The sequence below is a fragment of the Lutra lutra genome, chromosome 7, assembly GCF_902655055.1.
Source record: "Lutra lutra chromosome 7, mLutLut1.2, whole genome shotgun sequence".
In the NCBI taxonomy this organism is placed as follows: Eukaryota; Metazoa; Chordata; class Mammalia; order Carnivora; family Mustelidae; genus Lutra; species Lutra lutra.
The window spans coordinates 105,779,921-105,801,324 of record NC_062284.1 but is presented as its reverse complement, the minus strand read 5'-3'; the positions used below and the strand labels follow the sequence as shown (position 1 = coordinate 105,801,324).

General features: G+C 37.5%; 1 protein-coding gene, 1 long non-coding RNA gene and 1 pseudogene across 8 annotated transcripts in view; 1 reads left to right on the top strand and 2 right to left on the bottom strand.

The window, feature by feature from the left end:
- Positions 1 to 18,113, top strand: part of LOC125104073 (uncharacterized) — a 30,396-nt gene extending 12,283 nt beyond the window's left edge. The window contains exons 2-4 of the long non-coding RNA XR_007128582.1: positions 4,319 to 4,372; positions 5,585 to 5,679; positions 17,405 to 18,113. This is a non-coding gene — a long non-coding RNA (uncharacterized LOC125104073). The remainder of the gene's footprint in view (positions 1 to 4,318; positions 4,373 to 5,584; positions 5,680 to 17,404) is intronic.
- The window catches only part of ARID4A (AT-rich interaction domain 4A), a 65,529-nt gene continuing 45,341 nt past the window's right edge, over positions 1,217 to 21,404 (bottom strand). For 5 of the 7 annotated variants that reach the window (XM_047736291.1, XM_047736296.1, XM_047736292.1 and 2 more), the window contains exons 18-24: positions 17,548 to 17,632; positions 16,528 to 16,729; positions 13,204 to 14,337; positions 12,363 to 12,467; positions 7,673 to 7,879; positions 6,906 to 7,052; positions 1,217 to 3,070 (exon numbers count right to left, since the gene is read on the bottom strand). In XM_047736291.1, coding sequence (XP_047592247.1) covers positions 2,967 to 3,070; positions 6,906 to 7,052; positions 7,673 to 7,879; positions 12,363 to 12,467; positions 13,204 to 14,337; positions 16,528 to 16,729; positions 17,548 to 17,632 — 1,984 coding nt within the window. In that variant the 3' untranslated portion in view covers positions 1,217 to 2,966. The remainder of the gene's footprint in view (positions 3,071 to 6,905; positions 7,053 to 7,672; positions 7,880 to 12,362; positions 12,468 to 13,203; positions 14,338 to 16,527; positions 16,730 to 17,547; positions 17,633 to 21,404) is intronic. The other 2 variants (XM_047736297.1, XM_047736298.1) reach the window with 1 other exon arrangement.
- LOC125104071 (10 kDa heat shock protein, mitochondrial-like) lies at positions 12,430 to 13,193 on the bottom strand (annotated as a pseudogene).

Here is a 21,404-nt window from a genome sequence, read left to right as displayed (position 1 = left end):
CTGGCTCCTGCGTCTCCTACCTCAAGTCTGTTCCTGCCTTGACTCATTCCCTTCCAGCCCCATGCGCCTGGAGTGCTTTACTCTCCCATCTCTCCTTCGATTCGCGTCGCCAATTCATTATCCTCATGGGGCTCAGTTTTACTGTTGCTTTCTCTGCAAAACCTTCCTTGACCACCCTTGTCTTCCAAGCTGGGCTCCTGTACGTATCTCATGGCACCTATGTATAACCTACTTCATTAGATGATGCATTACTTAAAGAGAGGGACCCTTTCCTGTCTTGTTAACTGTTGTAACTTCTGGGCCTTAGCATAGGGCCTGGCACTTAGCAGATAACCGATAAATTGTTGATAAATGACTTCTGGTAATAGTTTTTAATGTGTGGTTGAATATAGCTTCCAGTGCTTTCACAGTGTTGACAGTTATGTCAAATTACAGGGTTTAGAAGAAAGGTAGGTTTTAGGACTTAATAAGATACATAAATTAATAGTTTAACCCATATGGATTTCCATAATTTAAAGCAATTTCATGGAAGACATAGTATGTATATGCTAAGTACAAACATGTTTCTTAGTGAAGGATGGGAAAACTAGAAACACAACAAACAATAAAAGCGCACAATGGAATAGTGAAACAGTCTCCATAATTTTCAAGAATTTAACCTTATAGATAGCACCTTCTACTTCAGATGTTAAAGAGTGTCTTTACACTTTTACTTTTTTAATTACATGCAAGCACTATCCAAAATTTAGCTAAACTCAAAATATGCCTAATATCTGAATTTAATACTTAGTATGCACTTATTTCATAATCCTCTCCAGCTCCAAAATAAAAGGATTCTAAGTGTCCACATACCCATTGAATGAATATATAATTTTATTCTCTGGAGCAAGGTCCCAATACGTCATTACCAGATTTGTACTGATTAGAAGGGATAGTATTCAAGATGATAACTAGTTCTCTCATTTACTGAATTGCTTCTGAAGGAAATCATTAAAATCTCTAACATATGAATCTGAGGTTGCCTCCTAGTTCCAACTGGATTTGAATGACATGACATTTTTCACTTTTATAATTAAGTGCTAGAAATATTTTATTGTAAAGACTGACGAATATATCAAATATGCTCTGTTTTGCAAAGTCTGATTTTTCAACTGTTCAGTTACTGGCACTTGGGGAAAAAAACAATCACTTAAATGAAAACTAAAAATATAAAGCCTATGTTTAAAACATGGCCTTTATTAATACTGCCCACTGAGCTCCATTTTTATTTTACATTGAAATACTTCTGCTTTGCAAAGAAAAGACAAAAAAGTGCATTTTACAAGAGTACTTTTTTCTTTTTAATTCTCTGTGAAAATGGAAGGAATCTGAATCACAAGTTCACAATGTGGTAAAATGAAATTAAGAAACAATGATTTCGGTAATGCTATGCCATCACTAGTGTTCCGCTCTGACTTTGTTCTTGTAAATCAGATCCTGATACACAGTCTAGAGCATCTAGGTTATTACTCTACAGCATATTAAACACAGAAAAGGAGGTTTAAAAAAAACCCCTTTCAATGTACAAACATGAATTTAAAAACTGATTTTAAAAAATCACCTTTTTACATAATGTATATGGCAAAAATGCTTTAAATACATGATTTTGGAATTATTTACAAAATGTATCAGTCTGTGGAACAATTCACAGACAAAGCATACATAGTTGCTTTACTTAGTTGTTGCATCTCAACTTTGGGAGATAGAAATTTATTCGGCAGTATAGCAAACATAAAAACTATGACAAAGTATCTTAAGGGCAACCAAAAATTTGATCCTCAAAACAGTTTAAACACTAGGACTGCCAAAGTTTCTAAACGAGGACATACTTTAATGATCCAGATGCCCATTTATAGTTCTCTACTGTTTGAAGGACTGAGACAGACTCCCTTCAATACAGGCAAAGCTACTGGATGCAACCTCCTGTAAAAGGGACAGCTGAGAGCTATTGTCATCCAAAGAGTGAATTAACCTAGAATTTTCTTTTTTTCAATTTTATTAATATTTTAAAAAATACATAAAAATACAACATCCAATGTCTGAATAAATATATTTAACAAGTTGCAAGATAATACCTTATTTTACACAAAATTTTCAGCTTTAGAAATCTTGTTAAATAACTTCATTGTTGTTATATATTTCATTTTTGTCTTTTTGTAACAAAATAAAAACTCTGAAATTACATAGAAAAAAGACAAAATATTTTTGTCAAGGGATAAGATAGTCCACTGAAAACTTATTCACAATTCCACTGTAAACATTAATAAACATTAAAATATTTGCATAATTGTGTGCTCAAAAATCCTATAAAAAGTGGAAGACTTATTACAACTGTAGTTTTCAGTCAACTACACTTCCTTTCACAATTTATTTTGTCCCATTTACACCTTTAAACCTGGGCACACTGCTGAACATATATACTTTGGCAGTTCTAAATAGCAAGTGCTTCCACAAAAATAAAAAAACAAGTAAAAAACAACAACAACAACAACAACATAAACCCCCTACTCACCAAGTGTTCAAATACATCTCAGTGAAAGTGCAGCAGTCACTACTCAGCTGGATAATATTTTGATGTTTATCATGTGCACTTGCTTGTCTATGATTTCTATAACATTTGAAAGCTTTATTATACAAATTGAATTTGCTAAGTGCCCTTTTTCTATCTTCACGAAAAATGAAAAAAAAGTTAAAGAGGAAAAATTATGACAAATATGGCAGGCTGCCTAACCTTCAATTATTAATCAGCTTATTTTTTGCAACAGAAAAAAAGAAAAAAGAGGGAATAGATACAATCCAGCCTGGAAAGGTATACAGGATATACTTAGCAATGTCAAACCAGTTGAGTGCTTTCTGTGGTTGTATTTCAGGGTTTTGGGATTTATGTCCATGGCAGCAAACTGCTGGGAAGGCAGAGAAAACGTTCATCACCTGCATTCTACAGCCAGTACATTTTGTGGGGGAGATGAGGATGAGGGGCTCATTCCAGTGTCTGACGAAGCAGAGGACATGGAGGCTCCTGCATGAGACACTGTGGAATCAAAATAACTACATCAGACCTCTTATACTATCACATAAAGATACCCAGCCACTGACAAGTCAGAAGTAAATATCTTAGCATTCATTTCAATTACAGTCCCCTTAAATGGTGCCAACATTTGGAATAACAAACTGTCAGCAAAAACTGTTTGGGACAATTGAGTGGAATCACTCTCTGGTCAAATAACTCAGTCCAAAAAAGGCATCTTAAAATGTAAAGATAAAAGAGATAATAAACTCTTAAACCCTAACTTGAAAGATAGTTGGAAGGAACTCACCTTGCCTCAAAACCAAAACAAGGTCAACCAGGATTAAATTCTCACTGTGGCAAGTTCCTCCTTTGTCTCTGGGCTCTCGGACCATAAGAGAAATCACTCATCCCAGAGAATCTCCTCTAAGCAGCTAACCACTGGCTTTCTACCCTCACCCTGCCCCAGCAGACCTAATGAATGCACACAGCATCCCATAAGCAACAGTAGTTATCCAGGTCAGGTTTCAGAATCCTGATGGTATCAGGATCAGGATGGAAGTGTGAGTGTGTGATTAAAAAAATGTCCTCTTAGGGCACTTGCCTGGCTCAGTTAGGAGGAGGGTGTGCGACTCTTGATATCGGGGTTTTGAGTTCAAGCCCCATAATGAGTGTAGAGATTATGTAAAAAATAAAATAAAATCTTAAAAAAAAAAAAACAAAACAAAACAGGAAAAAAGTCCTCATATGACTTTAACAGAACTCTCCAGGAGGACATAACACAGATTAAGGATCACTACTCTATGCATTTGGTAATTAGCCTTTTTTGTTTTTTTTTTTTCCTTTTTTCTTTGCAAAGCTCCCATCTCCTGCCAAACTTTGCATACTTGTTCCTATTTAAATTTTTAAGTATGCCTCTCTCAGTGTGTATGTGTACTATCAATGTGACATGTAACTCATTACTATGAATTCTAATATTCCAGAAATCACTCAGGATCTCACTTTAATAACTCACTTTGCACTACAAAAAATTAAGAAAACAAAAAAGGGAAGACTGTGATAAAAGAATCTTTCTAGTTGTCTGAAACTCCTATCAGCTTTAGGAAACTTACAGCAATTCAGGGTGCTCTGAAGAAATTTCAACTTGCTCATTTGCTCTTCTTTTTAAAAGTTTAAAAGTTCTGTAAAGACTTCTTCTTGCTATTTACAGTTATTAAAGAAAAGGACAAACATGGAAATCCTAATCTTCTATTTGCTCTGTCTTATTTCTAGGAATTAACACTGCTGGACTTGGACTAGAGTGATTCAAGATCACATATGATACAGGTAACTTTATCAGAAATTAGCTCCCAAGGGGCGCCTGGGTGGCTCAGTGGGTTAAAGCCTCTGCCTTCAGCTCAGGTCATGATCCCAGGGTCCCGGGATCGAGCCCCACATCGAGCCCCACATTGGGCTCTCTGCTCAGCAGGGAGCCTGCTTCCCTTCCTCTCTCTCTGCCTGCCTCTCTGCCTAATTGTGATCTCTGTCAAATAAATAAATAAAATCTTAAAAAAAAAAAAGTATAAAAAAAAAAAATTAGCTCCCAAACTCTCTGCCACAGGCAGACAACTCTTAATATAAGCAACCCTATCACATAATTTACCTCCTTTATTTATTTATTTATTTATTTTAAGAGACAGAACCTGGAGCCCTCACCTCCTATCCATCCTATTCCTAGAATAGTTGGCTCTCTAGGCAGTGGTCACCCTATTGCTTTCATCACCTTTCATCACTGTTTTCCTAAGTGGGATTCCTTGTTTCCTGGATTCTATGTTGTCTTCTTAGCTTTCTAGTTTGGCTTCTAGTTTCTAGTGCACTGAGAAACCTGATGCTGTTCTAAGACCCATTTTTTAGGTATACCTTTATACGGTAAACCAAAGGGTTCTGAAATTTCACAGTGCTTTGGGTGTGATTTTTCTCCCCCCATTCTTTATAGATGTTACAGTTGAGTCCTTTCATCTTCTAATTCATTTCCTTTGTTTCTGGAAGTTCTTCTTGTAATACTTCTCTGATGACAGCTGCCTCCTGTGTTTGTTCAGTACTCTTTTTCTAGAAAGCCTGTGATTCAGAAGTTGGATCTCTTGACCAGATCCTACACTTCTCTTAGTTCTTTTCTCCTTTTGTCTTTTTGACCATGTACTGGGATTTCTTTAGCTTTGTTATCTATCTCTTCTATTACATTTTTTAAAATTCCTGCTGTCATATTTTTAATTTTTGAGAGATCCTTCTTGGTCTCTGAATTGTATTAATAGTATAATATTTGGGGGTGCCTGCCTGGGAGGCTCAGTCAATCGTGTGCCTTCGGCTCAGGTCCTACCTTTATGTAGAAGCTTTCTCATCTGGTCTTGGGGCTCCCGTATTTAAGAGGGGCATTAAAAGCTAACTGGAAGCTGTGTGTGAGTATGCGGAGCTTTTCAGTGATGGGCAGAGCATATGTAGTGATTGGCAAGGATCTTGCTTTTTTGGTTCAGGAACCTCTAAATTTGGTCTCTTTGTTAGCTCCTCTTGGGTTGACCAGCTTCTCCACAAGAATCCTTCAGTCTCCTCCGAAGAATGAACATAAACTTAGTTGCCAGATTTCAGGAAGCCAAGAGGTAAGAGTTTCCGTTGGAAAAGGGACAGGGGTTTCATCATTCACTACTACAGACTTTTGCTCAGGCATATTATTTCTGCTTTTGCACTCTCACCTTCAGCTATGGCTGGTGTCCCTGAGTCTACAGTTACAGTTACTGATTGTCTACACAATCAGTTAATTTTCTGTTTTCTGCTAGAGCTGCAGAAGAAGGTAGTTTGGATCACAGGATGGGACAAAAGGATGCAATTTCTCCTTCCATTTTCAACCAATCTCCATTTTTAGCCTCACCTATATCCCTGCTTGCAGAGTTGCAGTGATGTGGTATGGACTGGATTGCTCTGTTTTGCCCCACTGCAAGGATAAACAAGCTTAGGTTTTAGCAGTCCATCTGCTTCTCATCTTCCAAGAGAGAAACCGTTGACATTTCTAGGTCTACTGTGGTCCGCTATCCCATTATCTGGTTCTTGTGGGTACAGGGCTTTTCATTTTTTTACTGCTCTTTTAGTGGGGCTTGCAGACGGGGTAGATGTGTGTGAACCTATCTATGTGTAATAAGTCAGTCCTACAGAGTTTTAAGGTCTAAGTCAGACAGTACTCTCTCTCCATGATTAATCCAAAGTGATCGCTCCTTTCACCAACTCCTGTACTTGGTGATTTAACTCTTGATGCCCTCATCACATACCCTTTCTGCTAGAAATTAAGATCTTTGAAATCAAAGTCTGTATCTCATTCATCTCTGTGCTTTCACCACCTCGAAGAGAGCCTGGCACATAGTGTGAACACATTAATGTTGAGCCGAACAATTTCAACTTCTGTTGACTTCCTTCCTTAGGAAATAATTTATGATCGTAAAAAGATTATCTCTCTGAGGATAACCCACATGCCCACTAATTTTGGTGAACCTCATAATAACAAATATAGTAACTAGTAAGAGGTAGCCAATTAAGTATTTGTTGAGCAAAGAGTGAATTTCAGAGGGAGTAACTAACTCTTCTTGGGAACCCACCACAATTTAATAAAATCACACATTTTGTAAAATAGTTCACAGTCCTTTTCAATAGTCTCATCCTGATGAATTCAGCTGTTGATGCACTCATGTCAATAATATCACAAAGAAGATAGAACTAGGATCTAAAAACAACAATAAATAAATGTGTATTATAGCCAAAGAGTAACTAAGGTAAATCTTCTAAAATGACAGCATATATTTGAAAAACAAGGGAAGAAAAACTCTAATCAAATTACCTTCTCTGTCTTTCTTTTTTAATCTTTTCCTCCTCCTGTCTATGGTTGCAACTTCAGATTTCAAAGACATGTAATATTTTCTGATTTCTTGTAATTTTTCTTGGAGAAAAGAGATTCGCTCTGTACTGTTCATATTATCTAATTCATCTAAAAGGAGAAAAAAGGTTAATTTGGTTTTTAAAATAATTATCTGAGGAAAGAAGATGGCAGTTCTATCAAAACTCAACCTCTAAATCATCAAAAGCTTTAGTTTATTAAAACTTTCCGTTATTAACTAAATAAGGCTCTATAAGCAGGGATGACAGTAATTAAATTCATGAATAAGGTTTCTGTATAAATCCCAAATTTTCTATGCCAAATATGTATTACTTAATGATGTATTACTTAAATAATCAGATAAACACAAGAAAACATCAACACACAGCAACCCTGATCTGTAATTGTAGTTATTCATCCAAGTAGTTTCTTTGTAGCAATGATTTTTTCATTCATTGGTTATTTTCAGTTGTCAATAATAGGGTATTTCAGTTTCATTGATTATACAAACACACATCTTATTTCATTACTGGAGATCTTTCTCTAATATTTATCAGCTTATTATTATGAAAAGGCATTGATTTATGTTTAAGATGGTAAGTGGTAATTACTGATAAAACAATATTTGGAAACCTACATAAATGGATCTGGTAGCCACTGTTTGTTATTTTGACATTTTAAGGTAAATATCACTTTTACAAAATACATTCAGGTTTTCTAAAGCTTCTTACTGAGTTGAAAGCTCCATTTATATGTTCTAGGGGATGAATTCGGGTGTTTTTCCCTGTGTTTATCCTTTTCTCCATCTTTGATGTGAGGGGAAATTCTTGCAGGAGATCGTGCAAGCTTCTGTGGCTTCGACACACTAAGATGCTTTACTGGTGTACATTTACTTGAATTGTCCAGGACAGGAAGATCTTCACTATCACTACTTTGTCCTAGAATAAGAAAACATGGATTCAGAGATTATAAATGAAAAATATCAAATATCAAAATGCAGCAGACCCAGCAATTATACTGGGTCTGTATCCTACAGAAATAAGTGTACAAATGCACAAATTTCTTAACAATAAAGAAATGGAAATCTAAATGCCAACCAATGGGAAAAAGGTTAAAAATTATATACACTTGATTTTTGAACAACGTTGGGGTTAGGGGCACTGATCCCTCATGCACTCAAAAATCTGCATTTACTTCTGACTCCCCAAAATCTTAATTGCTAACAGCCTATTGCTGATCGGAAGCCTTACTGATACCATAAATCGATTAACACAGAGTGTATAAGTTATATACAACATTATACAGTATATTAACAAATTAATAATTATAAATAATAATAATAATAAACTAATAAAGTAAGCTACAGAAAGAAAATGTTAGAAAATCATAAGGAACATGAAATACATTAACAGAACTCTAAAAAAATCTGTTTAAGTGTATCTGCACAATTTAAACGCCTGTTCAAAGGTCAAGTATACTACTGAATACTTCGAAGTTAAAAAGAATGAGCTAAAGTTTATAAGAACAAAAATGGCAAAATAGCCAATATATACTGTTAAATAAAAAAGCAAAGTTATAAAACAATATGTACAGTATTGCCCCATTTATGTTTAAAACAAGACATAAAGCTACCCAAATTGCATAAATGAAAAAGCACAAAAAATATTTGATGTATATATACTTCCTTTAACATACATATAATAAAATGTGATCAGATAATCATTTGCAACTCTGTCACTCCTCACCAGATTTGTACTTAGATATGCTTTTGCTTTTCACTTCATAACAAATTAGAATTCTCTCAGTTTTACTTTTTTTTTCCCCCAATCTTCTCATACCCAACTTCCTTCCTACTCTCAAAAGCCAACCTTGCCTTCTACTGAAAAAGCAAAGTTGAATGTTACGTACTCAATTTCCCAGCCTCTCCTCTACATGCATCTGTCTTTATTAACTTTTGGGGGGGCTCAGAAAGAGGAGAATGCTTTTGAAGACTAATCTCTTCAGCTGTACTCTTAAAACCATCCACTCACAGCTCCTCTAAAATAGCCCAACATCAACTATCCCTCTTCTTTTATCTTCAGCTTCTTTTCCCAGTCTACCAACATGCTTACATCCTTCCCACCCTGAGAGAGGGAGGGAACAGAAGGAGAACTTCCCCTTTTAGCTGGCACCTCTTTCCTTCTCTTTAAAGTCGAATTTCTTGAAAGAAATTCTTTGTTATCCTGATTTCCACATCTTCTAATCACATTCCCATGCTCTTGTTAGGGTCCCAACATTTATAATTCACCAAATTCATTGAATGTATTTTAATCATATTACATATCCTATAGAATTCAAAACTTTCTCATTCAAACCCACTAGCGTTTAGTGACTTGCATTTGTCTCTGATCAATGCCCATATAAAGACAGCCCACTGAATTATATTTTTGGTTCTTTTTCTTTTCATTTTACAACTCTCCCATGGCAATTTCATCATCTTGCAATCCTTCACATACCATCTTCTAAAAACAGACTCTTCTAAGCTCCAGACCCCTACTTCCCTAATACTGGGTACCCCTAATTCAACATTCTCTAAATTACTCTTCCAAAAACCTGCTGCTTCTCCTGTGTTCCATATGGTCATCAGCAGGTCCCTCATATGTAACTAATAATAACTGAGTCCCACTGATTCCATCTCTTAAATTCATTTCTTCTTGACAAATAAGAAATCCCAAAAGTAAAACTGATGATCTCCTTTCTTTTTAATCTTTTTAACTTTTTAGACAATCCTTAAACTTACAAAAAACTTGTAAGATCAGTTACCAAAAGAATGTTTTTCTGACCCATTTGAAGTTTAAGTTACTCAGCCATACTTGAGTACTTCAGTGCTTCTTTCCTACAAATAAGAACATTCTTCTCGTATTAGTTACCTGCAAACTGGCCCCAAACTTAACAGTTTAAAACTACAAATGGTTATCTCTGGGATATCTGGATATCCCAGATATCTCACAATATCTGGGATCTGGGAGAAGCTTGGCTGTGTAGTCTGGCTCAGAGAATCCTGCGATGTTGCAGTCAAGCCTTTAGCTGAAGCTGTGGTCTCGGAAGACTTCACTGCAGTTGAAGACTATGTTTCCAAGATGGTTCACTCATGTGGCTTTTGGCAGGAGGCGTCAGCTCCTTGCTTGCTGTTGACAGGATGTGCTCAGTTCACCATGTGGACCTCCCCATAGACTACTGTGTCCTCAGGACTTGACAACTAACTTTCCTCAGACCAAGGGACCCAAGGGTGAGCAAGGAGGAATCTGCGGTGCCTTTTATGACCTAGTCTCTGAAGTCATATTCTACCACTTCATTTAGCCCACACTCAAGGGAAGGGAATTAGGCTTTGTCTCTTGAAGGGGAGAATATCAACAGATTTGTAGGTACATTTTTAAAACCACCACACACTTAGAGAACCATAATACAACAATCAAAATCAGGAAATGAACACAAACATATTAACATCTAATTCTCAGATCCTGTACAAGCTTCTCTACTTGACCCAATCATGTCTTTTGTAGCAATAGGATCCGGGCAAGAATCATATGCTGCTTTTAATTGTCATGTCTCATAAGCCTCCTTTAAATCTGCAACAGTTCCTCTTTCCTTGACTTTCATGACCTTTGCAATTTCTAAAATTACAGATCAGTTATTTTATAGACGACCCTTCAATTGGAATTTGTTGGTGGTTCCTGATGGTTATATTCAGGTAATGCCTCTTTGCAGGAATGTCACAGATGTGCTCCTGTGTTCCTGTTGCATCCTGTCAGGTAGTACGTGATTCCCATCAGTCCCATTACTGGTGGTGTTCACTTTGATCGTCTGACAAACCTATCTGCCAGGCACTATGACGTTATTAAGTTGCCCTGTGTAATTCCTGCTGACTCTCCATTCTCATTTCCCATCACTCCTCCTCTGTACTCTGTATCTGTATTGTCCAGCCACTAGCCACATGTGGCTCTAAGAACTTCAAATACGGTTCAAAAGTTTTCCTCTGAAATAACCTTTTATCTTTTTTTTTTTTTAAGATTATTTATTTATTTATTTATTTGACAGGCAGAGATTACAAGTAGGCAGAGAGGCAGGCAGAGAGAGAGAGAGAGAGAGGAGGAAGCAGGCTCCCTGCTGAGCAGAGAGACTGATGCGGGGCTCGATCCCAGGACCCTGGGATCATGACCTGAGCCAAAGGCAGAGGCTTTAACCCACTGAACCACCCAAGTGCCCCATAACCTTTTATCTTATATAAACTATATGCTCCCTCCATAGGATATGTATCTACTGTAACCTAGAATTTTCTTTTCAGCCTTGTATGAAGGCATGTTTTGGAGATAAGACTTTGTCAAAATCAACCATGTTTATTTCTGCTATATTCCACAACCTAGTTTTATTCCACACAGAAGTCTTTCTCATGTATGCTATTCATACTGATTTACTTTCTTGTTTGTTTCTGTAAGAATCTTACTATCTTCTTGTTTTAAAAATACCATGATACTATTTAGAAATCAGCTTTTCTAGATTCAAGTAAACCATTCCATTCAGAAATATAAACTTAATCTGCTTTTACCACTAGAACAAATATTACTTTCCTATTATTCAAGATTCTCATATACGTTCCTCAGTATTAAACCACTTTACATAAGAAATACAAATGAGGGCGCCTGGGTGGCTCAGTTGGTTGAGCGACTGCCTTAGGCTCAGGTCATGATCCCGGACTTCCAGGATCGAGTCCCACATCAGGCTCCCAGCTCCTTGGGGAGTCTGCTTCTCCCTCTGACCTTCTCCTATCTCATGCTCTCTCTCACTCATTCTCTCTCAAATAAATAAATAAAATTAAAAAAAAAAAAAAAAAAAAGAAATACAAATGAAATGAGCATAAAAACAAATCAGCTATCCCAGCTCCAAATAAAACTGACAAGCCCCTTCAGATTAAAAACCAGTGGAAAGGGCGCCTGGGTGGCTCAGTGGGTTAAGCCGCTGCCTTCGGCTCAGGTCGTGATCTCAGGGTCCTGGGATCGAGTCCTGCATCGGGCTCTCTGCTCAGCGGGGAGCCTGCTTCCTTCCCTCTCTCTGCCTGCCTCTCTGTCTACTTGTGATCTCTCTCTGTCAAATAAAAAAAAAAAAAAAAAAACTTTAAAAAAAAAAAACAGTGGAAAAATTGCTATTTCCAGAATATAATAAACCAAACATTTTTAAAAAAAATTTTTTTTTTAATTAAGTAAATTCCACCCCCAATGTGGGGCTTGAACTCACAACTCTAAGAGTAAGAGTCACGTACTCTACCAAGTAAGCCAGCCAGATGCCCCTAAACCAAATTTATTTTTAAATTGACACAAATGATCGAACCAACAAAATGCTGAAAATATTAACACTATGCTAAAGCCAGTATTGGAAAGCACCAACCTGTTCCATTCTTTTCACTTTTGGCTACAGCACTTGTTCGCTTTGGGGTACGCTTTTGTTTTTTTGCCAATAATCCGCTATTTCCATCACTTGGCCTTTTCTGACCTGAAGTAAGGGGAAAGAGACAATTGAAAAAAATATATATCATTTTGGATACCATTAGTTTATTATTAAAGAGACATGGAAATTATTTACATGATTAAAGATTCCACAACTCAGTGGAATGGGCAGCTTCCCATGATGCCATTTCAATAATGATTTATTAAGTCTACGTGCTTTCTGAGAACGTCACCATCTCCAAATAAAAAATAATCCTTGTCATCTAGAATGACTTTGAGCCTCCATATTCTGGGAGAAGAACTTTATCTCCAACTTTCACACTAACTGGTTCAATCTCTCTACCCTTTCCTTTAGAGCCCGATCCAACAACTATTACTATTGCTTGCAATACTTCTCCATCAGAGTTTTCTGGAAGCATAATGCCTCCTTTGGTTACAGTTTCAGCTACACTCGTTTCAACTACAACTCAGTCAGAAAGGGGAAGAAACTTTCTAAACGCCTGTCCTGCCATAACTCCCACTACCGCAGTTGGTACCCCTCTCTGGAGCCACGGCCAGGCAAGAGCAGCTGTAATTATTCACCTGTCTACTCCAAATAAATTTCTATATATACTTTTTTTTTTTTTTTTTTTTAAGGCAGGGGAAAGGAGAGGGGGAGGTAGAAAGGAAAGCACAAATAAGAGGGAGGGAGGGAGGGAACTTGACTGCTCAAGAGCTCCTAAAACTCTTACTAATTTTGGGGTTGATCATAAAGGCTGATATTCTCCCTAGAAAGTCCTTACCCTTCTCTCTGTTTTCTCTTTCTTGAACAATTATACTACAGGTACCAGAGGCAACACTGGCTTCAAACCCATTCGCTGATTCCCTCTCACAGAGACCTTCTTGAGATTCTTCAGCAATGCTGTCAACTTCAATGGTTATGTCACTCTCACTTTTTATGCTTCGAGACTCATCTTGACTGAGAGTAAGTGGTGAAGCTACTGAGAAGTTATGCTGTACTACAGGGGGAAGGGCAGGTGGGATAGAAACAAGAGAGCTGGACTCAGAGCTTTCAACTACTGCATCTTCAATACCGGTCTTATCCTTCTCATCCAAATCATCCAGATCGACTTCGTGGCAAACCAGAGTCTCAGGCCCAATCAGAGGCATTGCATCCTCTTCTTCTTTCCGTGGGGTATTTACAGTTTCTTCAGCGGGACTGTCAAATTTGTCACTAGTCAGTTCTTGCATGCGTTGGTTCGACTCTGCAATTAATGATGGCATTCCTTCATTTTCTATTTCACAGTGTTGCTCAAAATTTAAGTTTTTCATTCCCTCAGATGCAACACAGTCACTGGTCTTTTCTTGACATAAGCTGTTTGTCATTTCCATTCCATTCTCAATTCGTATTTTTTTCTCTGGTGATGACTGTCCCAGTATTTTCCGTTTCAACTTTTTTTCTTTTGCACATTGGTCGGTTTCATCTTCGGTAGTAGAAGAGAAGTTTTTATTGTCTAATGAAGAAAATTCTAGACTCTGAGTTTCTATATGAGGCTCACTTCCAGCTTCATCCTGGCTAAATGATGAAATTTTTATAATTTCTAAAGAAAGGTCTTTTGTCTTGCTTCGTCTTCCCTTTCCCTTAGGAGATTTTTCAGCCTCTTTCTTAACTTCTTCTATGTGTTCCACTTTACTTCCAAAAATCTGTACTATTTGTTCATTCTCTCCAACTTCTAACTTCAGTGTTTCTAAAGGCTGCATTTGTGTCCTTTCATTTTCTTTTAATATATGTGCAGCAATCTTTGGATTTTCTTCATCTACTTTATCATCATTTAAATTTTCACTTTTTTCTAGTTCTTTACCCTCAGGAGAAAGATCTTCATTCATCAAATTCTTTTCTAAAAGGTCTTCTGTTTCACTATCCGATGAGCAAGAGTCTGCAAAAGGAAATATTATATTACAAAGGTTTCTATCTTAATTACCAATGTAACTTTAGAATAAAAATTCTACCACCCAAACAAAACTATTAATCATGTGTATCTGAGTACATCCCTGTAAAAATTTCTGATCATACATTTATTTGTGCCCTAAATGCGGGTACTTCAAATTAAACTCCATGTAAAAAATACAACACATTGAAAATATTACTATCTCAATTTTATAAAAGAACTATTTTGCATTTTTCACTAGTATCACGTTTAGGCTATGTTAATCCTTAGAATAATCAAAGGACTGGGGCACCTGAGTGGCTTAGTTGGTTGAGCATGCCACTCTTGGTTTTGGCTCAGATCATCATCTGGGGGTCATGAGACTGAGCCCCACATCAGGCTCAACACTCAGCAGGGATTCTGCTTAGGATTCTCTCTCTCCCTCTGCCCCTCACCCCTGTACTGACTCTCTAAAATAAATAAATAAATGTTAAATTAAAAAAAAAGAAAAAGAAAAATCAAAGGACTAGTACTGAAATTATATTAAGTTAATACATTATGTGGTTTGATCTGAGGTCTAATAGGTACTGATTAATAAATGTGATGGGCATTTTGTGTCCCTAGAAAGAATTATTTAACATAATTCTGAAAAGAGGAGATGTACAAAATGAGCAATTTGAATTCCCAAAATTTTAAATGTTCTGATTAAAAGACATAAAAGTATAGGCAAGCCAACTTTTTAAAAGATTTTATTATATTTATTAGAGAGAAAGAGATAGAAAGCACAAGTGGGGGAGCAGCAGGCAGAGGAAGAAGTAGGCTCCCTGCTGAGCAGAGAGCCCAACACAGGGCTGGATCCCAAGACCCTGACCCAGGATCATGACCTGAGCCGAAGACAGACACTTAACTAACTGAGCCACCCAGGTGCCCCTAGTCAAGCTACCTTCTTGCAAAAGAAATCATTCTCATTAAGTTAAAGAATTTTTTAAAATAATAAGGGCTGTAAGGAGCTATAAAATATACTTATTTTATAGTAAATTATTTTTAAAAATAATAAATTAGGCTGTAAGAAACTATAAAACATAAAAATTCTGCTCACATGGTGATCATATTGTAAACAAGTTCAAAAAGGCAAACCTAAATGTATTTTTTTAAGTGAAAAGGTATAAGGTTTTGTGATTTTATCATATTCAAAGTTTAGAATCCATTTGTTCTCCTGTTAAAAAAAGAAGTTTCATCTAGGAGTTGAGCAAGACTAAGACTACTATGTATATAGTTTTGTAGTTTGTACACTGCACAAGAGCATGCTATCAAAGGACACCTTACGCTTTGTGGGTATCTAGCATTTGTGTATTATGACAACTTCGCAGCAGATGGCAGTAAGGAAGTATGAGCATACCCTTCTCTATTTTACACACAAACTCTATATGGACAAATGGCAATCTCGTAGTTCAGAATACCTTTTTTCTTGAAGGGAGGGAAAATTTCATATAAGACCACTATTTAACATTTTAATTTACATGGGAAAGCACACAAAGGAAGAAAGGTGGGGGTAAAGTTAAAAACAAAATAGGATATATTCACCTATACTCATCACAGAATGCCTATATTGCATTAGTTTGTGCTTTTTGAAAACTCTGGTCTCAGTTTTGTTGAAATATCCTAGGTGAACAGCACTGAGTTATGAGAAACACTGATGCACGTCTGAAAGACAGTGCAGCACAGAGTAGGATGCATGACTTGTCAACCCATCTTCTTTTAAAACAGAATATTCTGGGGCACCTGGGTGGCTCAGTCGTTAAGTGTCTTCCTTCGGCTCGGATCATGATCCCAGAGCCCTGGGATCAAACCCTGCATCGGGCTCCCTGCTGAGCAGGAAGCCTGCTTCTCCCTCTCCCACTCCCCCTCCTTGTATTCCTTCTCTCTCTGTCTCTGTCAAATAAATAAATAAAATCTTAAAAAATAAAATAAAATTAGAATATTCCTACAAGAATAAGAAAAATATTCCCAAATTAAAATAAAACCACTAAATTTTAAATAAACATGATATACTAAAATATTTTCTTCAAGTCAAATTTTGTAGTGTAAATTATATGAGATTAAAAACTTAGATGACCTCCTATGAATCTCACACACAAGTGAAGTTTTATTGTTTATATTATTGATTTTTTAAAATCAACGATCCTCAATATCGAGCACCTTCCATTCCATTTGACAGAGGTGAGCTGTCTGGCATATTGCTGCGAGCACTTCTGGTACCTGATTTTCCTTCACTGTTTGGAGTCTTAGACAAACCATACGGCATGTTCGATGAAAGTGTAGATTTTAAAGGAGGTCGTCCTCGTTTTGACTTCTGCCTCTCCTCTTCCCTCTTTTCATCCTTTTCGCTGTCCTCTTTATTCTGGGTAACAACAACAAAATGTATGAAAAGGGCCAGTGCCTTAGAAAAAATAAACATTCTATTTCTCCAAGGAGGATCATAACTCAGAAAGATTACATATTTTATATGTCAACTCTTAATTTGTGCTTATAGAAACATTAAAAGCAAGTTGTTTTCTAACACAGTTTGTATTTATATGAATATGATAGTCTACAGTTTGCAACACTGCAATTACATTGTGAAAGCCAGAGTCCATGCATTAGAGAGATGCACAACTACTCAGCACCTTCCCTACCTCATTCCTTACTACTCCCTGAGCACCAGAAAGATATCTACATTAAACAGACAAAACACTAGGTGAATCTCTACAGCAAAGGCTGAAAATCGAGGGTGTGGTTTTGAGTACAACTAGCCAGTAGGTATGTGTTTTAAAATCTCGTATTAGCTTTCAAGACAGTGACTTAAAAAAATCCTAAAATCTGGCAACCCTGAATCTGTATCCCACAGGAGACTGGTGAGTTCCACCTTCCCTTGGTGAGAAAAGTGTCCTCTTTTTTGTCACTATCAACCCTGCTTTACCCTTTTTCTGTATAGCTCCTATAGACATTTGAGTTTGAAGCCTATACCCTAAGGGGTCCCTGGTTTTTATCTTTCCTGAAACAGTGTGATAATGTGTTTACATTTTTGTTCTTTTAGGTTCTGGGTTATAAGAGAGAAAATCACAACTACCTTAAAAGAATCAAGAGGATTATCATAATGAGAAAACAAGATTTATAAAAAACAGTACAATATAAATAATACCTATATTTATCATAAAGGATATGACTCTATATACATACTTTTGCTTTTTTCTTCTGTTTTTTCTTTGGTCCACCTTTGTCCAAAGGCCAGATTATCCTGTCAGCCTTCACCCACTCATCATACCTTAAAACAAAGAAAAAAATTAGAACTTCACAATACCTTATTTGAATGTATGCACCAAATAATACAACAGTGAGAAAACTAAAGAGTCTGGTTCTAGTGTTGGCAGAAACGCGGAGAGCACAGGGGCTGGCTTGTTTGTAACGTGTGCCCGCTTGTGCTGGGTGCTTTGTTGACTCACCACCAACCGTTGAAGGCAAGGGTAAACAAGGTCAGAGGAAGAGCTAGGTGGGCAAACTACACAGACTCACAACTGAACCGCTCTTCTTTTCCACAACTGTATTTTTGTTTCCCACAGATCTGAGCTTAATGCAATACGTGTGTGCTACACTGCCATTCACCCTATTGACTGAATAATGCAAAGGGAAATCAGGTGAATTCCCATTTGTAATATGATCAGTTCCAGGTTTATTTATAAAGTCCTTGTCAACTCTCTTTTCCTCTCAGAACTCTATAGCCTCCAGTATGTCTAGGGAAATTTTATTCTGAATTATGTCACCTCTAAAATTCTGGAAAAAAAAATTTTAAGATTTTATTTATTTATTTATTTGAGAGAGAGAGCATGAAGGGGGGAGGTCAGAGGAAGAAGCAGACTTCCTGCTGAGCAGGGAGCCCAACTCAGGACTCAATCTTGGGACTCTAGGATTATGACCTGAGGCGAAGGCAGTTGCCCAACCAACTAAGCACCTAGCTGCCCTAAAACTCCAAAAATTTTTAGAGATATTTCATTTCCTTTATCCAAGTTTATCTGTTTAGCTCAAATTGAAAACTCATTTCCCCTATACCTTTTTCCAAAATATTAACATCACTTTTAAACTTCAACAGGGTCCAAGTTACTAATCAGGGGCAAATAAGAAATTAAACTTTGTAGAACTAAATACCAGTTCTTCCATGATGTAAACATATAGGTATTCATAAAGCTCGATCAAAATCTAAAATCTGAACATTTAAGCAAAAAAATACTACAGGCAGTTCTTGTTTTGAACTGCACTGTGTTAATGAAAAACATCCTCATGCTTTGTAACCCAGGTACCATGGTGCCGTGCAAAGTAAGAACATAGTTCCAATATCCACATTTTGGTAGACTCAGGACCATGACTATCTATTCTATGGTTTGAATACTATCTCTTCCTGGACTAACCCAATTATTTTCTTTTTCCAGGTATTCTTACCTCATTTAGAAATATACACTCATTTGGACATTTACTGAGGGCCTACCAGCATCCCAGGCACTGTATGAGGAAATATGTAAAGAATAATAGAGAAGAGGAGGAAGGTCCTTCCTCTCTGCAACTTGCAGTATGGTGTGAAAGACAGACAGTAAAACCAAATATAGTCTGGTAAACACAATAAGAGGGCTATTTATGTGTCTAGTCCGGGGCTAATGAAGGAGTAAATGCCCAATTCCAAAATTCCACAGGACGTATCAGACAAGCAAGAAGCACAGATCTAATCTAGAGTACACTGGGGCCAGAACATACTGGCCTGGCCACCACAGTATGTCATGTAGGTACTCCAGCATGAATAGTGCCAACCAAGGGTGATCCCAGAATTTCTCAACTACAGACCAGAACTCACCTCACAGTTGCACATGCTACCATGTTGCAGAAATCCAATGGATTCTCTAAGAACTACAGTGATTCTGTTTCAATAAGCAGACCAGAATGATACTAGCTTTTAAGAGTACAAAAGGACAATGAAAAACCACAGACCATGTGAGTAGCTAGTTGAGAAGATAACCAACTAGGGAGAATGTAAGCAGATAATAAAATGACTGTTGAGAAAAGTCATATAGTAAAACATTAAAAAGATAAGCACAAGGATGATAGGTAGGGGACATTCTAGAAAGCAGAACAGAAGAATAGACTCACAACAGAGGGTAAGTAAGAGTAGAAGGCAAGGAACTGAACAGAAGCAGAGGAAAAATGAAGGTTATCCTGTGCTACAACTGCAAAAGCAATGACTCAGGGCTGACAAAATGCCCCCCCCCATTCAACAATACATGCATACAAAAGAACAATCTCAGAGATGGACTAAAGAGTTTGCATAGAATTACTGAATCATGTTATGTGCCCGAAACTAGTATGTCATTGTACATCAACTATAAACATTCAATAGTAAACATTTTTTTTTTAATTACAAAAGTTTCGGGGCACCTGGATGGCTCAGTCCGCTCGCTGAGTGTCTGACTCTTGATTTTGGCTCAGGTCATGATCTCACGGTTGTAAGATCAAAGCCCACCCCCAACCAGGTTCCAAACTCAGAGGGAGTCTGCTTGAGATTCTCTCTTCCTCTGTCCTCCCGTCACTCGTGCTCTTGATCGCTCCCTAAAATAAGTCAATAAACTCTTCTAAAAAATTTAAAAAGTTTGTTCCTAGTATTGGCAGAAGTGTGAAGGGCATAGGTTGGTTTGAGAACTTTTTTTTTTTTAAAGATTTTTATTTATTTATTTGACAGAGATCACAAGCAGGCAGAGAGGCAGGCAGAGAGGGGGGGAAGCAGGCTCCCTGCTGAGCAGAGAGCCCGATGTGGGGCTCAATCCCAGGACCCTGAGACCATGACCTGAGCCAAAGGCAGAGGCCCAACCCACTGAGCCACCCAGGCGTCCCTGGTTTGAGAACTTTTAAAGTTTTATATAGTATTCATTAAACCTATACTCTTAAAATTATGCAAAATGAAAGAAACCTAACTCTCCCTCACTGAAGAAAACAGGGGCACCTGGGTGGCTCAGTCACTTGAGCATATGCTGTCGGCTCAGGTCATGATCCCAGGATCCTGGGATGGAGCCCCACGTTGGGCTCCCTGCTCAGTGGGGAGCCTATTTCTCCCTCTCCCTCTGCTGCTCCCCCTCTCACTTTTTTTCTGCCACCCCCCCCCAAAAAGGCCTTTAAAATAGTCAGTATTTATTGAGCATTTACTACATGACACACACTGTTTTAACACTTTGTATATTAAAACAGGTGGTAAGCACTATTTCTCACATCTCTATAAAATATGTACTTCATCTTCCCCAATCTAGAGGTGAGGGAACTGACACATAACACACTTGCAATATGCAGGGAAACCTGGAAGCACATTGGCTCCAAGCAAAGACAGGGGAAGCAGAGATATTAAACACAAGACTTTCCAGAAGAGACAGAAAAGTAGTCCCTGACATTCAGGAACTGGCTTAGCTGACCTGGCACTCATAGTCAGGTCCTGTTATTCTCCTGTTGAACAACAATTTCATAGAACAGCAACATCAGACAAGTCTGTTCCATGAGCATGATGGGACAAGACAAAAGCATGACTTCGTAATTGTTAGTATCTAAATACAGAAAAAAAGGAGCATTGTCCAAGCCACAAAAATGATCTTCATCCTTATCTTGAATCACCTGCTGCTGCTTTACCAATTACAACACTAACCTTGGTCTAGTCTTCTCTTCTTTTAGATAAGATTTATTAAGATAACCAGAATTATCACCACTTCCTGACCACGTCCAATCCAGAGCAAAGCCCACTCCCTAAACCCTCCCCAAATTACCTAACAAGCTCAAATCTGAGTCTTTTCTAATCTTTATTTTTAAGATTTTGTTTATTTGAGAGAGGGAGAGTGCACAAAGGGTGGAGAGGCACAAGGAGAGGGAGAAGCAGACTCCTCGATGAGTAGGGAGCCTGACATGGGGCTTGATCCCAGGACCCTGGGATCACGACCTGAGCCACTCAGGTGCCTCATCTAATTAAATCAACCTATTTAGAATTATTAGAATGCTTGATACAAACTTCATTTTGAATA